This window comes from Meleagris gallopavo, chromosome 2, assembly GCF_905368555.1.
Source record: "Meleagris gallopavo chromosome 2, MGAL_WU_HG_1.1, whole genome shotgun sequence".
In the NCBI taxonomy this organism is placed as follows: Eukaryota; Metazoa; Chordata; class Aves; order Galliformes; family Phasianidae; genus Meleagris; species Meleagris gallopavo.
The window spans coordinates 16221751-16243522 of NC_139405.1; the positions used below are offsets into that span (position 1 = coordinate 16221751).

Genomic DNA, 21772 nt, shown 5'->3' on the forward strand with positions numbered 1-21772 from the left:
TAAAAATAACAGAGATTAGGGAGAGAGCTCTGCCTCAAAGCAGTTAAGGAGCTTATGTCTGGAAACTAAGGACAAAGAACAATGGTCTGTCTGCTCTTTACCTTTGCTTCTAGGTCATAAATAAGGCCAGAGAGCAGGGCCTCTTCCCTGCTATCCACCAAGCCTAAGGCAGTCTTAGTTTCATGCCGATCCAGGAATTTGATGCTTTGCTGGATGTGAGGAATTCAAGGCCTTCTCCAGCTGACTCAGGAACAGGGTGTGGAAAACTGTGCTCCAGTAGGACAGAGAAGAGTCTTGCAGGGCTCTCCTGCATCAGGCCAAGTCCAATTCTTTCTTCTTTCTTCTCCTGAACTTTCTCAATACTGGGAGTGGAAAAGTAGGTGAAACTCTCTGTGTTTCAAGGGATATACGGGGCAAGGCATGGACAAGATGGGAGTGCAAATGGAGAGCTGGGTCTGCACTAAGCAGCAGTGGGTATGTGCCAGCTCTGGAAATTGCACAGCTCTTCCTGTTGATGTGCCTCCAAACACTTACATGGTGGCCTCTCAGTATTAACTGGAGGCCAAGAATAGTTGCTACTAGGTGAACATCAGAAATACTAGTATAAAGCCAGCAACAAGGATCCAACCTCTTTTTCTATAAAGAAAAAACCTTTTTGGCTCAAATCTTTTGGTAGTAATGGGGCCTTCAGGAGCTGTGAGTGTTGAAGCAGCAGGTGGGCATGATAGCTTTGTGTTCCTTCTGAGGTGGTTATGTAGATTTATTGCATGATAACATGGCTCAGAGTTGGTGACACAAGATCAGGGTAGCTCAGGTGAACATTCGCAAGCAAGTACAAAGGTGCTACAGGCAGAGGGGAAGATCAGTTTATGCATTAATGTGTTGCTGCCAGGTTTAGCTTGGCTTTCCTCTGTCTCCAGGCTGGGAGAGAATTTCCATTGTGCTTCCATGTCTTTCTGCTTGCAGCTTCAAAGAGGAAGGCTCAAAACCATTTACTGCTGAATAGCCTAAGGCAAAAAGGTAGCAATGAATAAAAGTCTTTCCTTTAATGATAACTGCTAGGCCTCCCAGATAAGTCAGGACTTTGGGAGCATTTCACAGCTCCGGCTCTGAATAACAAGGAAAGAGCCCTGCCTTGACCAGGTGGAGAAGAGCTAACAGTGCTTGGAACATTTTCATGGCACTATCTATTAGCAGCACATCTCCAGCTCTTCAGTGTCCCTTTCATGCAGGGGAACTGATGTGTACCTGACTTTAGTCCCTTTAACTGGGACTAAGCACTTGAAGCTGGATTTCAAATGCTAGAAGTGAACACATCTTGAGTGGACCCTAGAGAAGACCTTGGCAGCCATAACCTCATAAAAATCACAGGAAAATGATAATGTAGCTACTACAAAAGAGCCATCACCCAAACAGTTGAGATGACAGGTAATAAGACTGTTGTCTCAAATCAAAATGCATTGAACCAGATTAGCCTGGAGCCTCCATCATAAGGAGCATCATAAAGATGCTCTCCAAGAGTAATAGATGGGTATAATTAATACAAAAGCACTTGTCAATCTTATGTCTTATGAATGAGACCCTCAGTTAATTAAAGTAAAACAGTATGCAGACAGCTGCAAAACCTAGTTAGAAATTTCCCAGAGCAATGCACTGGAGAGAACTGCCAGGGCAGACAATGCTGTGCATAAATACAGGGCAATTTCTTCCAGCACTCCCTGCTCTCTAGCCTTTGGTTTCTCTCTATTCACCATCACCCCTCTTCCAGGAAAGCAGCCATTTAGAGGAAAGACATGACTTTTTTATTTACTTTTAGCCTAGCTTCCAAGGGAAAGAAAGCCAATGTGTTCGTGCTGATCTCAAGTTACTTTTGAACTCTGATCTAACCTGATAAACAGGTAATGGTCTTGGAGCTAATGTGCTTGCTGTAACAAAACTCCGTTACAAGACAGAGGAGAGACCTTACAAATGTACATGTCCAGTGAAAATGGCTCAGCTCCTGAGCATAAGAAGACCCAGAGTGAAGTGCTGTGAATGCTGCTGTTGACACTTCTGATTGGACCTCCTTAGTACATCAGGCACTGGAAAATCCAGGCATGAAGCCAACCTTTATTTCCTGTGCTCCTGGGACTATTTACTTCAAGTCAGGCTGGAAGTATCTTTTGGAAATTCCCTGGAGATCTGAAGGCATGAGAACATGACAAATCGTTGGGGGATATTTATGTGTGAATAGACATATGTAGGTCCTTTTGTAACAGTTTCTGTCCAGAGTTCAGGGAGTTCTGTGGAAATTCTGGATCTGGATATTCAGACACACGCTTATGCCAGTGTAATCACAGTCCTGTTGCTGACTGCTGTATATTGTAAGGTTTAGAGAATCTAAGAAGAGACTGGAATTCACTAGGTTCTTAGAGTTAAAATCAGAGTGAAATGGGATAAATATCAGATCACTGATGCTTAAAGGGTAATTTTGCCCCAAATGGAGAACAAAAGATGCGCCTAGGTAGGATCTGCTACTCCAAGTGTATCTGTTCTTTCCATGTTCCTCTATCACAGCTGCGAAATGCAGGATTGCCATCAGACAGCAGCTGCACCACAGGCACCAAAGGGTAATTAGAATGTACAAAAGCCCTGGGAACAGGAATGCAAGGGAAGAGCGTGGGTGCTGAGACTAATATAGAAGTACATTTCTGGAGGGGGAACCTGGAAGAAGCAAATAAATGCTAGTTAACACAGACCCAAGTTGTGTTTGGGTACAAGATGAGAGCGTAGCTACAGTGTGCTTTGTGTGTAACCTCCCTTCACACGATGCTTTTGTTTTATGGTTAGCAAGATGCAGAAAGGCTCCTTTGTTGGGAGGGAAAGAACCCAACATCTGCATCTACTGTACAAAAAGTTTAAGCAGAACAAGAATAGTATTAGCATCATAACAAGCTTTCCTTCAAATTGCTTCAAGATGCAGCAGATGCAAAGTGGGTAGCACAAGAGAAAAGAGGCCATATCAGTCAGAGGGGCCAGGAGTCATGCTTCCTGTACTCAATGCAGGAAATGTGGGGGACAGGATTTGGCAGGGGGTTGTAAGAAATAGATTTGGCTCCGTAGTTTCTGAACCTGATATTGATGTCTATTCTTTACTTGAATCAGTTGGTAGAGGATGGAACTAAATGTGCTAGTACCAGTGTCCCTCAGAGAGAGGCTTCTGGTGGCAAGATTAAGACATTCTCAACAAGGATGCACCAAAGGAAACTTAGAGGGAGAAAGCAGAGTACAATAAAGATGATCATAGAAGCAAAGGTTCAAGAACAGAGCAGAGCAGCTGATGGACAGGAGTGTGGCTTTTATTTGGCACCTTGTCTTAGCAATTGAGAGCTTTGGTAAGGGTCATTTGGATGAAATACCAAAGGAAGCACTGGTTCAGAGGTCATAACTGGTATTGGCAAAGAGGAGCACTGGGAGTAAATTGCCGTATTTAAGTATGGTGAGAGGCCTCAAAAGACAAAAGGGATGAGAGAAGCAGTGAAAAGGATGTTTCTGTGCAAAGTGAGGTGGACAAGGAGGGGTGATGAATTATCAAGGCAAGCAGAAGTGTTGGGAAAGAAGAGCAGAGATCTTCCAGGTACTGTAACAGGAGAACAGAAAGGATGTGAGGCAGCCACATGCTACGAACTCTAGTTCTTACATTTTGTATAGTTTCCTCCTGTGCATAGAGTGGAAGAGGATTTCAGGAATGAATCAGAAAAGGATTCATATACATAAAAGCTCTTCAGACTCTGAGCTGACCTGATGAGGCTAACACTGACAATCTTAAATGTTCTAGAGGTTTCCTTTCCATTCTTGATTGTACTGAAATATCCTGAACATTCGGTTTTTCAAGCTTTGCCACTGAAAACTATTTTCTGAAGAGAAAGCAAGTTTCTCCCAAAATCATAAAATTCCAAAAGACAGAGTTAAGACATGGGGAAAACATTAGCTGTCTACCACCATGATTTCAAGCCTGGTTTTGTAGTGGCACCTTAAAAAATCAGATATTACTTGTAGTTCCATAGGAACATATTCCCAGGAGGGAAAAAAAAAAAAAAGAAGTCAACTTACTGGCATGTGCTACAGCAGAAATATCATTAGGTCTTTGAAATTTCCTGTACCTTAGGGTGTTGATTGCAGCAAGTATAAGACTTAAATTTCTCATTACTGAAACAGGAAGCAAAAAGCATTATTTATCTTACATGCAAAGAAGGCCAGCACAGGCTGAGTTTTTCAGATGCTTGGCTGACCCATTTTTTGCAATACAGAGGATTGCTTGCTGTTAGTAACCCCAACCCATCCCAAAGAGAAGTACTGGAGTATAGTTTATGGGGGTAGGATAATGCGTTAGGCTGTGATAAAGCATGCCACACCAAACCCCACTAGCCCTTCAGTTATCATTGTTTGGAGTCAGTGATAACAAGGAGGAATATTTAGGTTTAAGTGGAACTGATAGCCTAGAAGGAGGCTTTCTGGTTTAAGTGATTGCTTTGATGTGGCAAAACATGAAACACACAACATTTTTATGTGGTCCTTGGATACTGATAATATACTTTATCTGATGAGCTAACACAGCTGGATAAATCAATCAATTTTAGGCTATGGTGTGCAAGCAAAGAACACAGCTGAAGGTGAAGAGATAATGACTGTGAAAAAAATTACTAAAGAATGACAGGTGTCTTACTCCTTTTGGGTGGCGGAGAATTCTTTTTTGACCTTCCTTTGCTCTTTACTGGCATAACTACAAGAGGTTTGTACAGAGAAAAAGCATATGAAGTGCTGTCTGGAGAGCTTGAGAGGGCTTCTCAGTGGAAACCCAGCACAGTCTGATCCTCCATCAATTTTAACAGTAAACTCTAGAGCTGGGTAGCAGAGTGCATGCATAAAATGGATTTAAATACTGCTATATTTTCATGCTTTCAGTTGTGAGAGTAACAGAACAAACTTTGTATGATTCAATAGGGAAAAAATCAGCCATGTTCGAACCCCCCTCTGCACCCCTTCTGCCCTGGGCACTTCCTGCTGATCTGAAGCTCTTCAGCTATTGTTCCGTTTTCATGCACTAAATTCATGTCAAACTATTGTGAAAGGAGGAAGTCTTGTCAGCAGAGTTGTTCCTCTGTGGTGTGACAGTGGGAAAGGAATGAAATATATGGAAGTTCCTAGGCCTGCTGCTTACGAGAAGGTCTTTTTTTCAAATCAATTACTCTTTAAGGTGGTAAGTTAGTAGATACACATTAGCTCAGTGACATGAAACTGTATAGCTTACAAGTGGTCTTGAAACTGTCAACACTCTGAAAACTCCGGTTGCGACAGAGCTGCCATAGTCAGAAAGCATTTCCTTTTTCCCACGCGTGCCTCTCAGTTGATCTTTGCAAAATACCAAGCATGAGGCTTCATTCTGCATTTCTTGGCCCATTTCTTGGGCTTGCTCTAACCAACTTCAGACGTGGCAGCTGGCATAGTTTTGATGTGTGCTAACGTGAATGCACCAATACAAAGGAATGTAGTGCACATTGAGAGATTTCCCCACATACTGCAGGCAGGTGGAATCTCTGTGCTGGTAACGCGTGTGAGAAATGAAGGTGAAGGCTGGAGCAGAGGCAGCAGGGGAGTATGCTGCTCTAGCAGTAGGGCACGGGATCCCTCCCTTCTTGTAAAGAAAACAAGGGGAAGTCCAAAGATCACCGCCTAATGCCACAGATAGGAACTGGTGAGCTAGAGAAGGCTGCTTACGAGCATTACATCTTCCCTGCCACACCTGCTTGCCGCAGCTGTGTGCTGCTTCAGGAGCCAGAGGGACCTTCCAAGTTCCCCACTGCCAGAGCTTTTCTGGTGGCGGGAACTTCGCTCCCACGTCGTCATATCCCCCCCAGCCTTTCAACAAACCTCACCCCAACCCACTTAAACCACGCGGTTCGTCATCACCCCCAACCCTCTTCAGCACGTCTTTCCCCTCCATATTCTTCTCCCCGCCCCCACACGGAGGAGCCTCCCGCCGGCAGCGCGCGTGCCCCAAATCAAGATGGCGCCGCCCGCTTCTTCTGCCCGCGGCGCTCTGATAGTGGGCGCGCTCGCCTCCTTCTGCTCGCAGGGTGCGGGGCCTGAGGGGTGGTAAGGAAGCGGACCGGGATTTTTCACCTTATCGCCTTTTATTCAGCATTTTGCTTCAGCCCGATTTTCTCTTCAGTAGCGAGAGGGGGAAAGCTTGCAGCTGTGGCTCCCACTGCTCGTAGAAGAAAGGTTATTGGCTGTGACCTGCTCCGCTGCTTCACAGGTTTTGAGTAAACAGCAGCAGCTTGTAAAGAAAGTGTGGGCTTGATTTCTAGTGTGTTCTGAGACCTTTTCAGGAGGTTCCATCACTGTCAGAAGTTTCAAGGGCATTATTGGATGTGCTATTTCTGATTCCTAGAAAAAATCTTTCACTGTGCCAGCCTTGACAAACAGCAATGTATGTGATGACTGGCTGTTGACTTCAGGTGGCATATGTGTTTTGAAAGGTCACGCTGTCCAGTCAGCCCACTCAGCTGATGCAAAGCATGTAACAGGCCTGTTTGTTTCATTCCAGCGAGCTGAGCTTGACAAACCATGACGGAAGGAGAGGATCCTGAAGCAGCAACAAGCTCTTTGCATCTGGCACCTGTCCCAGAGGACTGCTCCCATACCAGTGCTGTTCCTAGGTATGGCACAGGGCTAACAGCATGTCCCTTCCACGTGTCTGAAGGGCCAAGGCTGAGCTCAGTCTTGTTCATCCTCACAAACACATCTCCCCACTATATGAGTAGGACCACTATAGCCTTGATTTAAATGTCCTTGTGTGGTCAAAATGCACTGTGAAGTTGTTGGAGCAATTGCAGAGTTGATCTGAGGGGAATACTTCAGGAGGAAAAAAAAGAGAAGAAGTAGTCATTAGTTTGCATTAGGACCAGCTGTCTGGTTCTTATAATCACATGGCTACGAATGTTGTTAGCTCTGTTGTGGTAACACAGGGGAAGAGGCCAGCACAGACTGCTACAAAGAGGCCCAGGATTGCAGCAGCCTACCTATGTCAGTGTTGGCCTCAGACTGTTCTGCTACTGTGCCAGTGTCTCCTCTTACTATAACCTTCCACTTACTCGTGGTTGAATTCCTTTATTTGTTTTTCAGACCAAGAACTGAATTAGAATGTTCTGTAAAGTATTTGTGTATTGAGAAAGCAGCACAGAGTGGTTGAGTGAGTTCCTGGTGGCTAAAGGCTTGTGATTGAGATATTAAAATGAAATTGAGGGTATTGTGCAGCTGTGTTTGGAGATGCTTGATGGGAATGTTTTAGTTCCATTCTCTCCAGAATTGTTTCCTACTCTGTGTGATGCTGACTGTGAAGCTGGGTAGTACCAGCTATGCTCTCCACTCGCTCTATATTTCTGTCCTGGTGAACTGTTCAAGGAGCTCTAAAGAAGGGTGTAGGTATGTGGGGGTGCTTCAGCTACAGCTTTCCAAAGTACTGTGAGTGGAATATACAGTTCAACTGCCCTCACACCAGAAAATCCTTACCATGCCTGCAGGATGAAATTGCAGGGATATTTGTTTCTTTTGCTATTGAGAGTGATGAACTTTATGAACAGAGCCAGGAGGAATGCTTTTAACTTGTCATATCTAGAAGCATGATTGGTGAGGGAGATGAGATCCCAAAGAACATATTTCCTTTCAAAATTGTGCACATAGTAAATTCACAGCAGATTATATTCAGTACTGTTCTAGTGCTGGGGCCCAGTTCTGTACTTCTCAGAACCCTCTAGGAAAATCTGATTGACTGTGGGCTCCTGATTATCCAATTCAGGACTGAGGGTTATTGTCTATGGTTTTTGGTGTTGGTGTGGTGGTGTGTTTGTTTCTTTTTTTTTTTTTTTTTTTTTTGTAGTTGTTTTTTAATATCTTACTCTCTACTTAAATACCAATATGTTGACACAGTTTCTTTCTGCTCACAAAGTGAGCTGAGCAGTTGAACAAAGATTGTCTGGGTTGACTTCTGCTCAGATTTTCATGCTAGACAAATTTGACTGAGCTAGGTTTTTATGTCTACAGTGGGACCATGGACAGAGAGGAGACATCACCAAGTCATCATCACTCAGAGGAGAGCAGCATATTGGACCTCCCCTCTGTCTGTGACCTAGCAGAGGGCTTTCTGTCTCCGCACAGCACTGAGAGCAGTGAGGAACTTTTTAATTTTGTGGATACTTTTCCCTCTCCACTCACAGGTAACAGCTTCTGTCTTTTTACATGGTCTTCCTTTAGCCAGTGCGTTATCTCTTTAGTCAGTGTGTCATTTGGATGAGTCAATGGTCTGACTGTGGTGCATCTGCCTTGTCTCAAAACACAGTTTATTTTTCCAGCTTGATAGATATAATTTGTACTGTAGGTAGAGGAAATATATAAGAGGAGAGTTCAAAGGATGCTCTCAGTTTTTAAAAGCACCATCTCTTCATGTTTTCTGTGATCTTGGAGGAAGAGAGTTGCTTGAACAAGCCCATAGTGCAATCCTCCATGCATCAGGAGGAAATACTGTCTCAAATTACTGTTGTCAGTAAGAATTTAAAAAAAAAATCTCTTCTGTTAAGCTCTTTATGTGCTCTTTGTATCATGCATCTTTTACCAAAAAACTCAGGATGTGGCCTCTGTAATCTTGAGTATTACGAGAGTGAATATTTGCTTGTGCATGATAAGAGCTGTTTCCTTTTGGCTCCTGGGGAATAGCATTTTCCTCATTTTCCTTGAGGGAGGGCTGAATCCCTGCAGAAAAAGCGTTTTAGAATGTCCTCTTCTGATTTGTAGGAGTATTAGCATTTCTGACGAGATGAAATGATGGTATGTTCTGATTAGTATACCCTTCAGCCCAACCAGTATGAATATATGGCAAGAGGCATCAAATCACAATGTAGAGGCCCAGTGATGCTTCCTGCCATTCACGATACGGGCTGGATGGAAGGTTGTAGTAATTATATGTAATGTAATGGTGGGGAAAAAACTTTGATCACAAATAACATGAGGAGATAGTTTTTCAAGGCAATTCCACAGGGTGATGATACTACCTTGAAGTCTAAAGTAGTGTAAAGCCTCTTGTCTTCTTCTGGTGCTGGGTGACATATTTTGGCCTTGCAGAATAAAGAATTGCTTGGAATTAGATATGTGAGTGAGGATACTGCTATTTTGCATGCTAAATAGATAGGCAGTGGGATCTACCAAACTAATCTTGCTCAGTTGATGTTCATGGCTTGCCTGTGCTGTTGTCCTCACCTCTAATTGCAAGTCATCCAGAACCTGTAATGAAATATGTAAATAGTAGATATCAAACCTTGCTTGGCTTTCCTACGCAGGCCAGGAAATCATGCATGTTAGACTTCTAATGACGCAGGTCTCCTACTGGATGCTCTACTAAACCACGATCCTTATCTTGTTGGAGGAATAATGTCTGCTTTGAGGTTTTGCATTCATTTTTGTGAAATAGGGTGGTGACCACCTCTGCAAAGAATGTCCTGCATAAGCCTTTTTCTGCTTTTGTGTGAGAAGAGGATGGGGAAGTTCCCTTGATGGGACAAACTGGAAGACTTTTGTCTACTCATATTTCAGAAGCCCAATGTTGCAGATATGAAGAAATTCTGGTAGCTCTGAGACAGTTCCTGTAATGTGTATAGGTGGCTTAATTGCTCAAACACAATTTAGTATGTCTTGGGGCATGAAGACTTGATTGCACTGATGAATGTGGAGCACAGAAGAACTTTGTGACCGCTCCTCAGACTGGTCTGAGGGATAGCAGCAGTGTCATATGTGGAAATGAAGGTACACAGCTCTAAGCCCAAATGATAACACTGGGTGATTTGTTTGCAATGCACACATAGAATAGATTGCTAAATTTTGGCACCAAGGTATGCTGTGATGCTGGGTCCTGCCTCCTTGTTGTCTCTGCACTCCCTGCTGCTTTGATATTCTAAGAAGGGCAGAACAGACCCATGAGCCCTCTCCTTCCTCTTTTTTTTTTTTTTTTTTTTGAGTCCCTCACAGCCTAAAACCACTCCACAGTAAGAGTGGGATATGCACTGTAGGAGGGAGTGTTCAGTAGTGAAGTAACTAAGTACCACAACAAACCCATTTAATGTTCTGAACATCTTCCTTTTCTCTTTATAACAGTATCAAACTGATGTGCTTACTCACTTAAACTCTTTTTTTTTTTTTTGATGACACTTCAACTCAGTAACCCATGGAGTTTGGTCAGTGTAGCAAAAAAAGCGGAAGGAGTGTTCTAAAAGCAGTATGGCTTTGTCAGATTTTCTTTGGCACACAAATTCTGTCAGCCATAGCTTGGAAAAGGAAGCTCCTTTACTTGTCTTTCATAAGACATTGTGTACTGCTGCTGTGACACAGCCTGGGGTGGCTATAGCCTGCACCCCTCAATGGGCTTGAGCAGTGTGATGATGAGTCCTCCCATTAAACCAGAAAGAATTTTGTTAGGGGTGGCATTCCTCTGATTCAAAATCATTTCCCAAGGGCCTTTGAGTCTCTGGGAATGTGACAGCTTCCTTAGCAAAGAAGCAGACTGACATTGCACTCTATCTAATCTGACGTTTGTCATATGAACTGGACTTGAGTCTGACTAAAATACTGTGCCATCCCAACCTCAGGTTTCGGAAATGAATATGTGGTGTTCCTGGTGCCTGAGTCATTGGTAATAGATCTTATTATTCTAGAGAGGCTATGTCATCTGAGATAGCAGAAGATAGTCCCCATTAGCTGTGAAAACAGGACCTCGTGATACTGTAGGCATCCCTAAGCAAGGGAAGAGTAGTCCTGCAGAAATAGTGCTAACTGTCTAAGTTATGCGTAGATTAATACTTTTAGGATTTGTGTGGAAGTGAGGGCTGTGCTGTTGTAACAGATGTGTATTTTTTTTGTGTATTGTTATTGTGAGTTCAAATGTTTATGCAGCAGCAGATTGAAAAAATTAAATTGGATCAGTGAACTTTTTGCTATTATTTTTTTTCTTATATGTCCATCTTAACTGGAAAATAATTAAAAAAAAAATCAAAGCTGACATTCACTGTCTATGGTGTTTCTAATCTTCACCACTGAGTACAATACTACAGTAATACCTTACTACTTCCTTTAAACTGAGAAGAGCATCCAGCAAAACTTCTTATTTGACAGTGACCAGGACAAGAGAAAGGTCTTCAATTATTTGGTTTAATATTTAAAAAACAGCTGTTTATAATGGAATAAGTCACTGGTGATGTTCCTTTTTCTGGTCAGAACCGGAGTGTAACGAGGATGGTTGAAACAGTCTTTGCCTGAAAAGTTCACAACCTAAAGAAAGGTTAGAGAATAGGCTGCAGGCATGGGACTGTGCTTGAGGCACCGTCCCTGTCTGTCCCTGTCTGACACGTGGTCAGAGCTCAGCCCTGTCTGCCTGCATGGCTTTTTTGAGAGATCCCAGTCTTGTGAAAGATTGAGCCTCCCTATACGTTGTGTAGCTTCTGTCAGTCTCTTTCTTTATCACGAGAAGTTAGGAAGATCTGTCCTTAAGAGAATGAGTAGGTAGACAGGATCATCCAGTGAAAGGGGAAGAGGTATGGAAAATGTTGCATCGCGAAACAGAGAAACTAGAGGAAGGCTGACTATAGAAGAAGAAAGATGATGATGGAGTGGCTGGGTGGAGTGGGAAAACAAATAATTTACTGTGTGATTGGAGAGACTCACGTATGTCTAAACGCTAGCTTTCAGAAAAGTATCAGTTTGGGAAATAGAGGTTTTCAACCCTCTCTGGAGTCACTACTTCGTTCTTACAATTTGCTTTGTGTTTGAGCGTGAAGTGACTTGGTTATTGTCCATGAACTGCTGTGACCCCTTCAATACAACAAGTGTTCCAAGCTGGCCCTAGTTCTTATTCCTGCTCTATCCTTAGTGCTGGCACTGGTACTCAGGTGGAGATACAGATGTGAGGACAGCTACACTTGCTGGCAGCAACAGAGGTTTGTGTGAAGATACAGAGGTCTGCAATGTGTCCTGTCTTTCTTACGGGGTTACAATTTTTCCAGAACTGTGGCTTCTGGAAAAAGTAATGTTAGAACATAATTGCTTTTTCCTTGTGGGCAGCCAACTTTAGGTTCCTTTTGATCAATGGTGGTGTTCCTTCAAAAGCATGTTGTTAGTAACTACTAGTGAGGGCCTGGGAGAAGCTGAGCAGAACTATAGAGCAGTTCTGTGTGGTCCAGAGCCAGAGAAGCTTGGGTGAAGTGGTGAGTTGCCCATGGTGCTGCTGCTGCAGCTAAAATCAAGAAGAGGCCTGACCACCAGATAGTTCTGGTTTAAACCTAAAAGCTGTCATGGTTTTTGGATTGTTTGGATTGCTTTTTTTTTTTTTTTCAAGCAGCCTGTGTTAATCAAAGCAGAAATTCCCAACCTGTTAATGCACCTCTCAGTTCTACAGATAATTATGATTTCTCTGAAAAAAATGCTGCACATACCTACTGAGTTCACATGCTTCCTTTTGCAGCGGCTTGTTTGTGTCTGTGGAGTCATGTTAATGTCAGTGCATGTGATTTGTCCTTAAAAGCTCTCTCCTGTTTACCACGTCCTCTTGCCTGTCAAGAGTTGCTTAATCCCTTGCGGAATCGAGTTGTGTTTACTGAAATCTGGCATGGCTTGTGCTTTTTTTTTTTTGTAAGGGAGTTGCACACAAGTGCTGATGTAGAAGTTGGAAATGAAAGGAGCAGGCTGTACTTCTCATGTCAGCAGCAACCTTTCAGGGCTGGCACTTGTTGGGTGCTTGGAGCTCCAGCTCAGTCCTGAGCTCAGCGCATTCATTCATTATGTGGTATAGAAATTAGAGGTGGCTGTTTGGGCTGCCACTGCTACCAAAAGTAGCAAAGTTTCCAAAATATCATTTTGCCTGGACGTGCTGGAGACAAACAGAAGACTAGAGGTCTTATGTAAGGTCTCATTTAAGAGGCCTGCATTAGTTTTGTAAATCCAAAACAAAAATGATATTTTAAATCATTTTGAGAATGAGCAACAGCTGGACTTAAAAAAAAAAAACAAAAAAAAAACACAAAAAAACCCCAACCCTTTAACTTGTATTTCTGACTGCAAAAGTTATAGAAACTTCTTTACCAAAAAGATATAGGCTGCCCAAAAAGTATCTTATATTTAATTTGATGTGAAGGTGAAGGCAAAGGTACAGTAGAAAAGTGCTGGGTGCTGGTATGAAGGATCTTGGACTGTAGGATGATAGCATTCTCCCACTTGTTAAACGCATTTTGGTTTGACCTGTGATGACAAGCACCTTTAGAAATAACTGTGTCTTTCTAGACAAATGGCCTGTGCTTAACTCTTAACTGCTTTTGACTTGCTGGGGGTTGTGGCTCCTGTTTGGAGAATTACTGGGGTTTTGGTTTGTTTCGGCTGCCCTCTAGTGAGTGATGTTACTCGTTTCCCTTGCTACCAATCTTAGAGGGTTGGTCACTTTTCTTCAGCTGGTGCAGATGTGTGCCTCTGTACTGAGCTCAGTCCTGTTAGTTTACTGCCACTGAGAAATGATGCTAGACAGTCTCCAAGGCTGATGTGGGAAAGTTTCTGGGGAATGTTGGCTGCTCACGATTCGGAGTGTGAATCTTGGCATAAGGAAGCTTATATTGCCAGTTCGCAGAGGATGTATTTGTTTTTGTCTGGGAACAGCCTTTCTGTATCTTCTGTTACAATTACAACCGTACCAAGATCTCATTGTGTTATGAGAATGAAGCATCTTTAAACATTGGCTATTTTGCTTTTTGGGGTGCAGCTGTCATTTCCTAGCCTCCCCAAAGGTTCTATTTTTATCAACTTTCTCTTCTTTTACCCCTGCTGGTGTAAGCACCCATTTATTTGTCAAGGCAGAAGATCTGTTTAGCTTATCAAAAGCAAAGGAGCACCTATTTTCAAGGTGTATGTATGTTTCATGGATGATTTCTAACAAAGTAATCTCAAATATCATCAAAACATTACAGATTTTTTTTAATGTTTTCCAGAGGGGAAAGAAAAGGTGAAATATCTCAAATGCTAAGAATGGTGATCCAGTAGGGCACATATTCAATGAAGGGAATTTGTCCAGCTCCACAGGAGTGATGGCCAGTCCCTCAGGTGGGATAGCTCTGTGGCTTTGACAGCATTAAAATTCCCAGTGTCTCCTTATGGCTCCACTGTGTTGAATATTGAATGAAGCAGCAAAATAGAATTCATGCCATTGTGCATAAAAGCGATACAGAGAAATGCACAACATAAAAATAAAGAACTCAGTACTGCTCAGTTGCTGAAGAGCTCTACCTCTTTGGTAAATTGTTTTTTTCAGGCATATATTATATAAAGTATCCAGCCAAAAATAGATGCTGGATGAGAAAAAGCTAGTGCTTTGTTCTTTGCAGACTTTTTTAAGGTGACTAAGCACCATACTTATAAAGTAAAGGGAAGAAACTGGGACATGCAACTTTCCTTTTAGACTTCGGCGTCTTAGAGTACATTTGTGTTCTGTGAAAACAGACTAGATTTGTTAAACCACTAATAATCAGAAATCAAGTAGAGAGGGATGCTGTTGTAACAAGGACGAGGAGTTCTTTTCTCACACTGAAGTTCTCTGAGCAGATTCTGGGCTTCTGTGCATAAAGGAAAACTTGGGAGTTTGGTGTCAGTTGTGGTATAGCTGTGTGTATGGGAACTGCTGAATCACGGCCTGAACCTCTGATTGATCACCTGAGGTGAGCAATGAGTCAGCCACAGGAGCACAGGTGAAGGCAATTCACCTGTGCTGCAGGAAGGGGTGGAGCCTGGCTGCACCTCTCCTAGACCCATTTAAGAGCTGACTGCCAGTGATGAAGGATCTCTTCTGGAGATTCCTCCTCTGGAGTTTTGCAGCGAGCCTAGGGCATGGGTAAGCTTTCTATCTATTCTCTTTTTGTTGTTATAACCTGCTTAGCCAAACTCTGGTTTATTTCATAATTATAACATCTTTATATTCATTGATTATACACTGTGCAGCGCAACTACTGCTGTAGTCTGAGGTTTTACATTGACTTATTTAGAGTTGTCTTATGCTACCCATCTCCTCTTTTTTTTTTCTTTTCTTTTTACCCCAGAATAAGAAGGTCTGTAGGTTTACTTTTTAGGCATTGAGTTTCATCTGCACTACCAATTAAGCTACCAAGTCTGTCTCAGGACATAGAAAGGAGCCTAATGTGTGTTGTGTGTTACCCCCAACTCCTTTAAAAGTGCTTGCAAAACACAGAATTTGGAATCTGTGGGTTATTTTCCATTTTAAATGTAAAGTGTGTGCTACAGTGATGATGTTAAATTGTTTGCAGTATGCTGCATAGTCTGCCATATTGTCAAATATGTTTGTACAAAGCAAAGCTTAGAAACTGAGTGTGTGTTTCTGCATCTCTTACATTATTAAAGATTTTAGTTATGCTCTTATTTTCCTGTATGCAGAAGTGCATGGGATTATTTTCTTCTGGCACCCTTCATTTGGTAGAAATTTCTCTTGTAAAGTACAAGTTGGAAGTATTTAAGTACCAAGTCACCTTGCTAAGAAGACACCAGGTGTTGGAGTCTGACTGACAAGGCCTCTGTAGCAGAAATGCTAAGTCACAGCTTGAACCAGTGATTGAGCACCTGGTGGTAAGGCAGGGCCAACCCAGGAGAGCTCAGCTGTATGCAGTGCTCCTGAGTGACTGGAAGGGCTGGAGCCAGGATCCACCACTTCCAAACCTCATTTAAGGATTGGTAGTGGAGACAAGAGGATCTTGCTGGAGATTCCTGTGTACCTGAGTCCTTCTGAAGGTAAGCAGCTTCTTTCCTTTATTTCTGTGCCCACAGCATTTCAGCAAATCCTCACTTGCTGCAGCCTAGGACCTTTCTGCTCTGCTGTCATTGCTGTGCTTTCCATTGTTACAGCCTCCCACAAGCAAACTTATAATTTGTGCATATCTGTCAGTTATAGCTGGTGCACAGTGCAACAGACAGCATCTCCAAGGCAGAAAATACTGAGCATGTGAGTATGAGTGGTCAGAGTGGAGAATGAGCAGTGTCAATAAAATATATTATAATATACAAATATATATATCTTTTTAAGAGAAATTAATAAAAAAATTAATAAAAAATTAATAAAATCTCACAGAACAGCCATTATATAACATTGGCCATCTTTGTTCTGTCCTTTTGTGTGTGTCCCTTGCAAGCTATTCAGTGATCTTCTAGGGATATATGGATGAGTACTGTGCAGTGTCTGTGACATGGCTGAGAGCAGCCTGTCGAGGTGCCATAATCCTTGCTTTTAGTTCTGTGTACGTTGTTTTGCTGGTTGTTTGCTCTGCACCTGCCGTTGATTTTTGCTCAGTTTTAGTCCTTGTGTTTTCCAAGGTGCTCTTTCAGTCCTTCCTGGTTATAATGCTCTAGGGTTCAGCTTAGGCTTTGAAATGACAAAACTAAAATGTGAAGACAGTGTTTGTGATTTTAAAAAGGTCAGACAGGCTTAGGAGTTGGGTTCAGTAGCAATTACAGGTATTTATGGAATCTCAAGTGAGAGAAATATTTGTATCTGTGTGAAATGTCCTGGTAAAAGAAGTATTGTTGGTGCTCACTTCAAAAAGGAGGCTGCACAGAAGATTCTGCAGGCATTCAGGCTGCAGTATAGCTAATTCCATGAGTGTAACATGCATTTGTAGGTTTTCTTAAAGCTCCATCTACTGGAGATGAGAGACTGTGGATGCTTCACCTTACACCAACACCAGCAGTCTGGTTGTTAACTGTAGAATAGCAAACTCGTGAAGCTCTGAAAACGACACACATGGTATATATGAAGATAATATAAGATCTCATTAGTCTTTTACCAGTTGTCTGATGAGGGAGAGAAGACCTGGTTCACTTTCTGGCTATACCAAGCTTGCTGTTGGTGCCAGATGGCGTGGCCTGTGACAGGTACGTATGCTGTGCCTGCCCCCTGGTGGGACTGGGATCATTCAATCTTGCCTTGCTCCGTGGCTGCAGTATAACAGTCCCTGTGGGCCGTTTCTGCCTTATCTTTATCTAAGCTGTCATTGCAGTCCAGGGCTTTTATTCCTCTCATTATAGCTATCTGTGTTTGTCCGCTGCTGTGACCTAATCTAATTCAAACTGCAGTAATTTCATTATGGCAATTGTTCTGAAGGTGGCTGCAAGGCAATTTTGTACATATTTATGCCAACACTATTTTATCTTACCAGGCCAGTTAGTAGTCTGAGCTGTTTAAATAAGAGGGAATTAAATCCTGTAAATAAAAGACAGAGAACAAGACTTTGTCCTGTTCTTTATGAATCATTTTCTATCCTCTGAAGTGCAAATGTGGACGACTTTGATGTGGAAAATTATAGATTGGGAACAGAAACCACATAAGTGTGTTTCACAGGAGAATGATAGACAAGTTCAGACTATATAAAGCCTGTGCCTTTCAGTTGTCATTTGTAACCACCACACTGCTATTCAATATTATCAGGCCATATAAGAATTTCTAAGCCATTAGAAGAAGACCTCAAGCATTCTTACTGAGTGAGGTAGACTGATATCAGTGGATCAGGATGGGGCCAGGTGACTTTGGGCAGTCAGATGCTACTAGTTGTGCAAAGCTGCAGAAAACTGTACAGATGTGGCCAGAAAGCTGTTCTTTGTATGGGTTCCTCCTTAATGGATGCTTCCTTGTTCTGTAGGTTTTTACTGAGTATCCAGCACAAAGCTTCTGAGTCTGAAGGAGTTGGTTGTTTTGGTGTTTTTTTTTTTCAGTCCTATTCGGCTTTGTCAAAAACATTAATTCTGCTCTTCTGAGTCATCAGTGGAGGTGGATCTGTCCTGGAGCAAGTGGTTGCCAAATGTTGGCAGTGGACTGACGCAAAGAGAGCAGAGTGTTTACTGAAGCTAACATCACTTGTAGATGAAGGCCTGCTTGGGGTGCCCTCACTACACTGCACTGAGCCCCCATCTGAAATGAGTTTGGTTTTTCTTGCCTGTTACAAGTCACTGAGCCTCTGGCTTGTCAATTCAGGGGGATGTGGCTGGAGATTCTCATTTCTCCTATGGCATCCATTTGCACTGCAGAACTGTGATATAATTGCTTCAGTTTCCAGTGGATTTTGTGTGAGAGAAATGTTTTGCTTTGCCTCACCTGCTTAGTCTAGCGACTGTTTTTACTCCTTGTTCCACACCGAGGTGTTGGCTTTGAGCAGACGAGGAGTGCTGTTTGCTTCATGTGGTTAGGGTGGAAGGCACAGACTATCCTGCAGAGAAGAGTCTTGTCTGAATCCCAGCTGACTCCTTTCCATTCTGCAATGTTGTGATGCTGTGCGGGGATGCTAAGTGTCAATGGAAAGGATATGAGTTGAAACAAGATGCAGAATTCAGGAAAGGGAAACAGGAAATTAAAGCATCTGTGAAGTTAGAAGTGGAAGATCCTGTGGAAAACAGGTTTTGTTGTTTAATCTGTTTCTGGGGTTTTGTTTCATTTTGTCACTGTTTTGAAGCAGAGGAGCTCTAGGAACTATCACCAATGTTATTGTGGGGCTTGAACAATGTGGGAATTGCAATGGTACTGATGGAGGGAATATTGGAATGTGTGGGTGTGGAGAGCCTTTCCTCCTTAGCTTTCTCCTTGGGATACCATTTTAATTACAGTTCGTTTCTTCTTTTCTACTGAAGTTACTTTTTTGTGTGCTGAGTTCCTAGACAGCCTTCAATAGCTGTACTTTTTTAACAGTGAGAAGTCACTGCTGATCAGTGTTTTCATATTGTTTAGATCCAGCAAGTGCCCTGCCTCTCATCTGGGGATATCTGTCTCAGTAAAACTTGAGTTGGGTTTTTCATGCTATCCAAACAGGAATAATAGGAGCCAGATCTCTCTGTATGTGAGAGCTCTGGGTGCTCTGTGTTTGAAAAACTGAGTGGCAAAGAAAAGAGTTTACTTCTTCTTCTGCAGGGGAGAAGTGTTTTAAGAGAAGCACTGGCACAGTTTCATGTTTACCATGAGCGGGAGAAGGCCTCCCTGGCTGCTTTCACCCTCCAACCTCATTTCAGGGGGGAAGACAGACAAAAAAAAAAAAAATTAAGATAAGGAGAGATAACAAATTTACTACAAATAGTAAAAGGGTATAAGATAATGACATAAGTGAGCTATAGGGAATAAATAAATGAGAGAAGGATTTAATGACAGTGCTGCTACCATGCTGCCTGGAAGCGAAGAGACCAGTTCACGCCTATCGCTTGGAATTGCACAGGGAGTATTGGAGACTCCTGGGAACTGTAGTCTGCTTATTCTCAGTTTATCTTTCTCTTGGAGAGCCAGAACTCATGGTAAGAATAGCTGGTACTGCCTGTAGGTAAGGCTCAGGAAGTGCAAATGGCAAAGAATGTTAGGAGCAGGCTGTGGAAATGCAGCTTTCCAGCACTAAACAGCTTGCTGCATGATGCTGTGTTATGGAGTACTGATAAAACCAGGACAAGCATGCTTTGCAGGGAACAATTTCAGTGCAACTCCAATTTTCCTGAACAGCTGGGACAGAGTAGACAGAAAGCTGTCATGAGGCTTGTAAGGTAGGGTACATGTTTTGTAATAAAACACTTCAGTGGTACAATGACAGCAACTGTGAAACAAGCTGGTGTACACATTAAAGCTCCCAGTTGCCTTGGAGTGCAAGAATTGCTGCGCAGCAGAAACTTTTCTACTAAATACTTTTTTTAAGTTGAAGAAAAATGAAAATACGTGCCCTGAATCTTTAGGCCAGTGAAATAACTGGCAAAACTGTACGGAAGTGTGACAGTCCTCATTATGCTCACACCTGTTTGTGTGTTCTTTACATCTGTTGGTTATTTTTCTGGGGCTCCCAAGATCTTAGTTCCTTCTCGTATAAAAAATCTGCTCTTCACACTTGGCATTATGGTCTTGTTGCAGTGCAGATACTGCAAAAATGACTCAAGACATATACGTGCATTTAGCAGCCAGCAAACGGCAAAATGAATGTGATAACCTCATTATGTAAAAATGACATTACCGTTCCATGCTGTCTGCAGATTGTGCTTTGATCTTCCTGCTTGTCAGGCTGCATTTGCTTAGATGTGGGTGGTAGCATTTTGTGAAAAAGGCTTAAAAATCCTGATTTAAATCAAGGAGTATGTCTGGTTAGGTCAGAATGATGAGGCGGAGCAAATTGGTTTGGAAAGCCATGTGCCAGCTAGCCAGCACACTTTTGTCATAACACAGCTCTGTGTGTCACCCAGCTTAGTTTGAGAATTTGAGGTGCAGTGAAGCTGCATCAGCCTGAAATCCAGCTGTGCCCAGGGCAGAGATCCCAGTAACGGTGTTGCACAGCACTCAGTTTTCTCTGACCTTCATGCAGCACATGTTCGTTCATTCACTTTAGGGTGTATCACCCCAAAGTTTTGAGTAGCATTAGTTCTTTAGGGGGAAATTTGATGTTCTGGTAGTGTAAAGCTTAGGTAGAAAATGTGACTCCTCAAATCTTCAAAAATGGTTGTCCATCTTTCTTCTCTTAAAGTTGCTGGCTTGCTGACAGTGACTTTCATTTCTGATATTCCCAACTGTACACATCACAGCCTTGCCACTCACACTGCAAAGCTTTGCCTTCTGCTCCACTCCATGGAAAGACAGTGGTTTGCACTGAAGCATGCATTTGAGCATGTTTCTATATAAGTGTTCCTCCCACTCTGACAGTGCTTTTATGTAATCCATCATAGCTACTGCTGAGATAGCAAACAGCCTCCTGGAGCAGCATAAATAAATAATCAGAGATGTTCTTTTATTACCAATTTGCAAGGATAGCTTATGTAAGTAACATGTGCCAGAGCATTGTGTGCTGAAATACTGATGTCTCTTGAGCTTGTCTGAGTGTCACTGAGATAAGATGGTACATGAGCCTGTATGAGTACTTGCACAGCCTAAGCAGTGAACTTGTTCAGTAATGAAGGCTCTCTCTCTCCTCATTAGTCTCTTAGCAAGGTGTTTTTTCTGATTTGAATCTAGAGAGTCTTGCCTTGTAAATTATCTGCTATGTATCCTGTTACACAAAACATCTTGGAGATCTCTCAGAGACCTAAATTGTTACTATGCAGTTCAGCCTTTTCTAGGCATCTGTTAAACAACCATTTATGCACAGCCTAAATTTCTCCTTTCTCTTTTTCACTGGAAGGCATTCCCTGCACACATTTCTATCCTTGAAACTTTTTCACAGACATAGAGCATGGCTGTGTGCTAGAAAAAAGATCATTTGTCAGACCTGAAAAGCTATGCACTGAAATTGTAATTGATGCCCAGCAAGAGAAAAGATGATGCATCTGCCCTGATTGTCGTGGTCTCATATTGCTTCTGAATTCATTCTGTGACTTTGAAGCTTTTTTAGATGCTGCTCTGAATTGGCAATAGAGAAACACATCTCAGGGAATCCTCAGTGGCTGTCAGCAGGGAGGAGGAGGAGGAAAAAGGGCTGCTGGCGCTGTTGAAATAAGGAGCTGTCATCCTTGCTATGCTCCCTGGACTCTACTTAGTAGGGAGGCCAGACTATGAGAGGATGCAACTTGTTCCAAACCAATTCTGCCGCAGGAAATTTGGAGTAAGAGCCAAGCAGAAGGCTGCAGGCAGGGATGCCTCTGTTCTCTGCGTGTGAGCAGAGCCTCCAGCAGATTCAGCATCTGGAGCATTGCAGGCAATGCTCTGTGG

General features: G+C 42.6%; 1 protein-coding gene across 2 annotated transcripts in view; it reads left to right on the forward strand.

The window, feature by feature from the left end:
* The first annotated feature begins 5983 nt into the window (after positions 1–5983).
* Positions 5984–21772, forward strand: part of CHGB (chromogranin B) — a 67731-nt gene continuing 51942 nt past the window's right edge. The window contains exons 1-3 of one of the 2 annotated variants that reach the window (XM_003203784.5): positions 5984–6135; positions 6590–6701; positions 8086–8258. In XM_003203784.5, coding sequence (XP_003203832.4) covers positions 6610–6701; positions 8086–8258 — 265 coding nt within the window. In that variant the 5' untranslated portion in view covers positions 5984–6135; positions 6590–6609. The remainder of the gene's footprint in view (positions 6136–6589; positions 6702–8085; positions 8259–21772) is intronic. The other variant, XM_085219120.1, reaches the window with a different exon arrangement.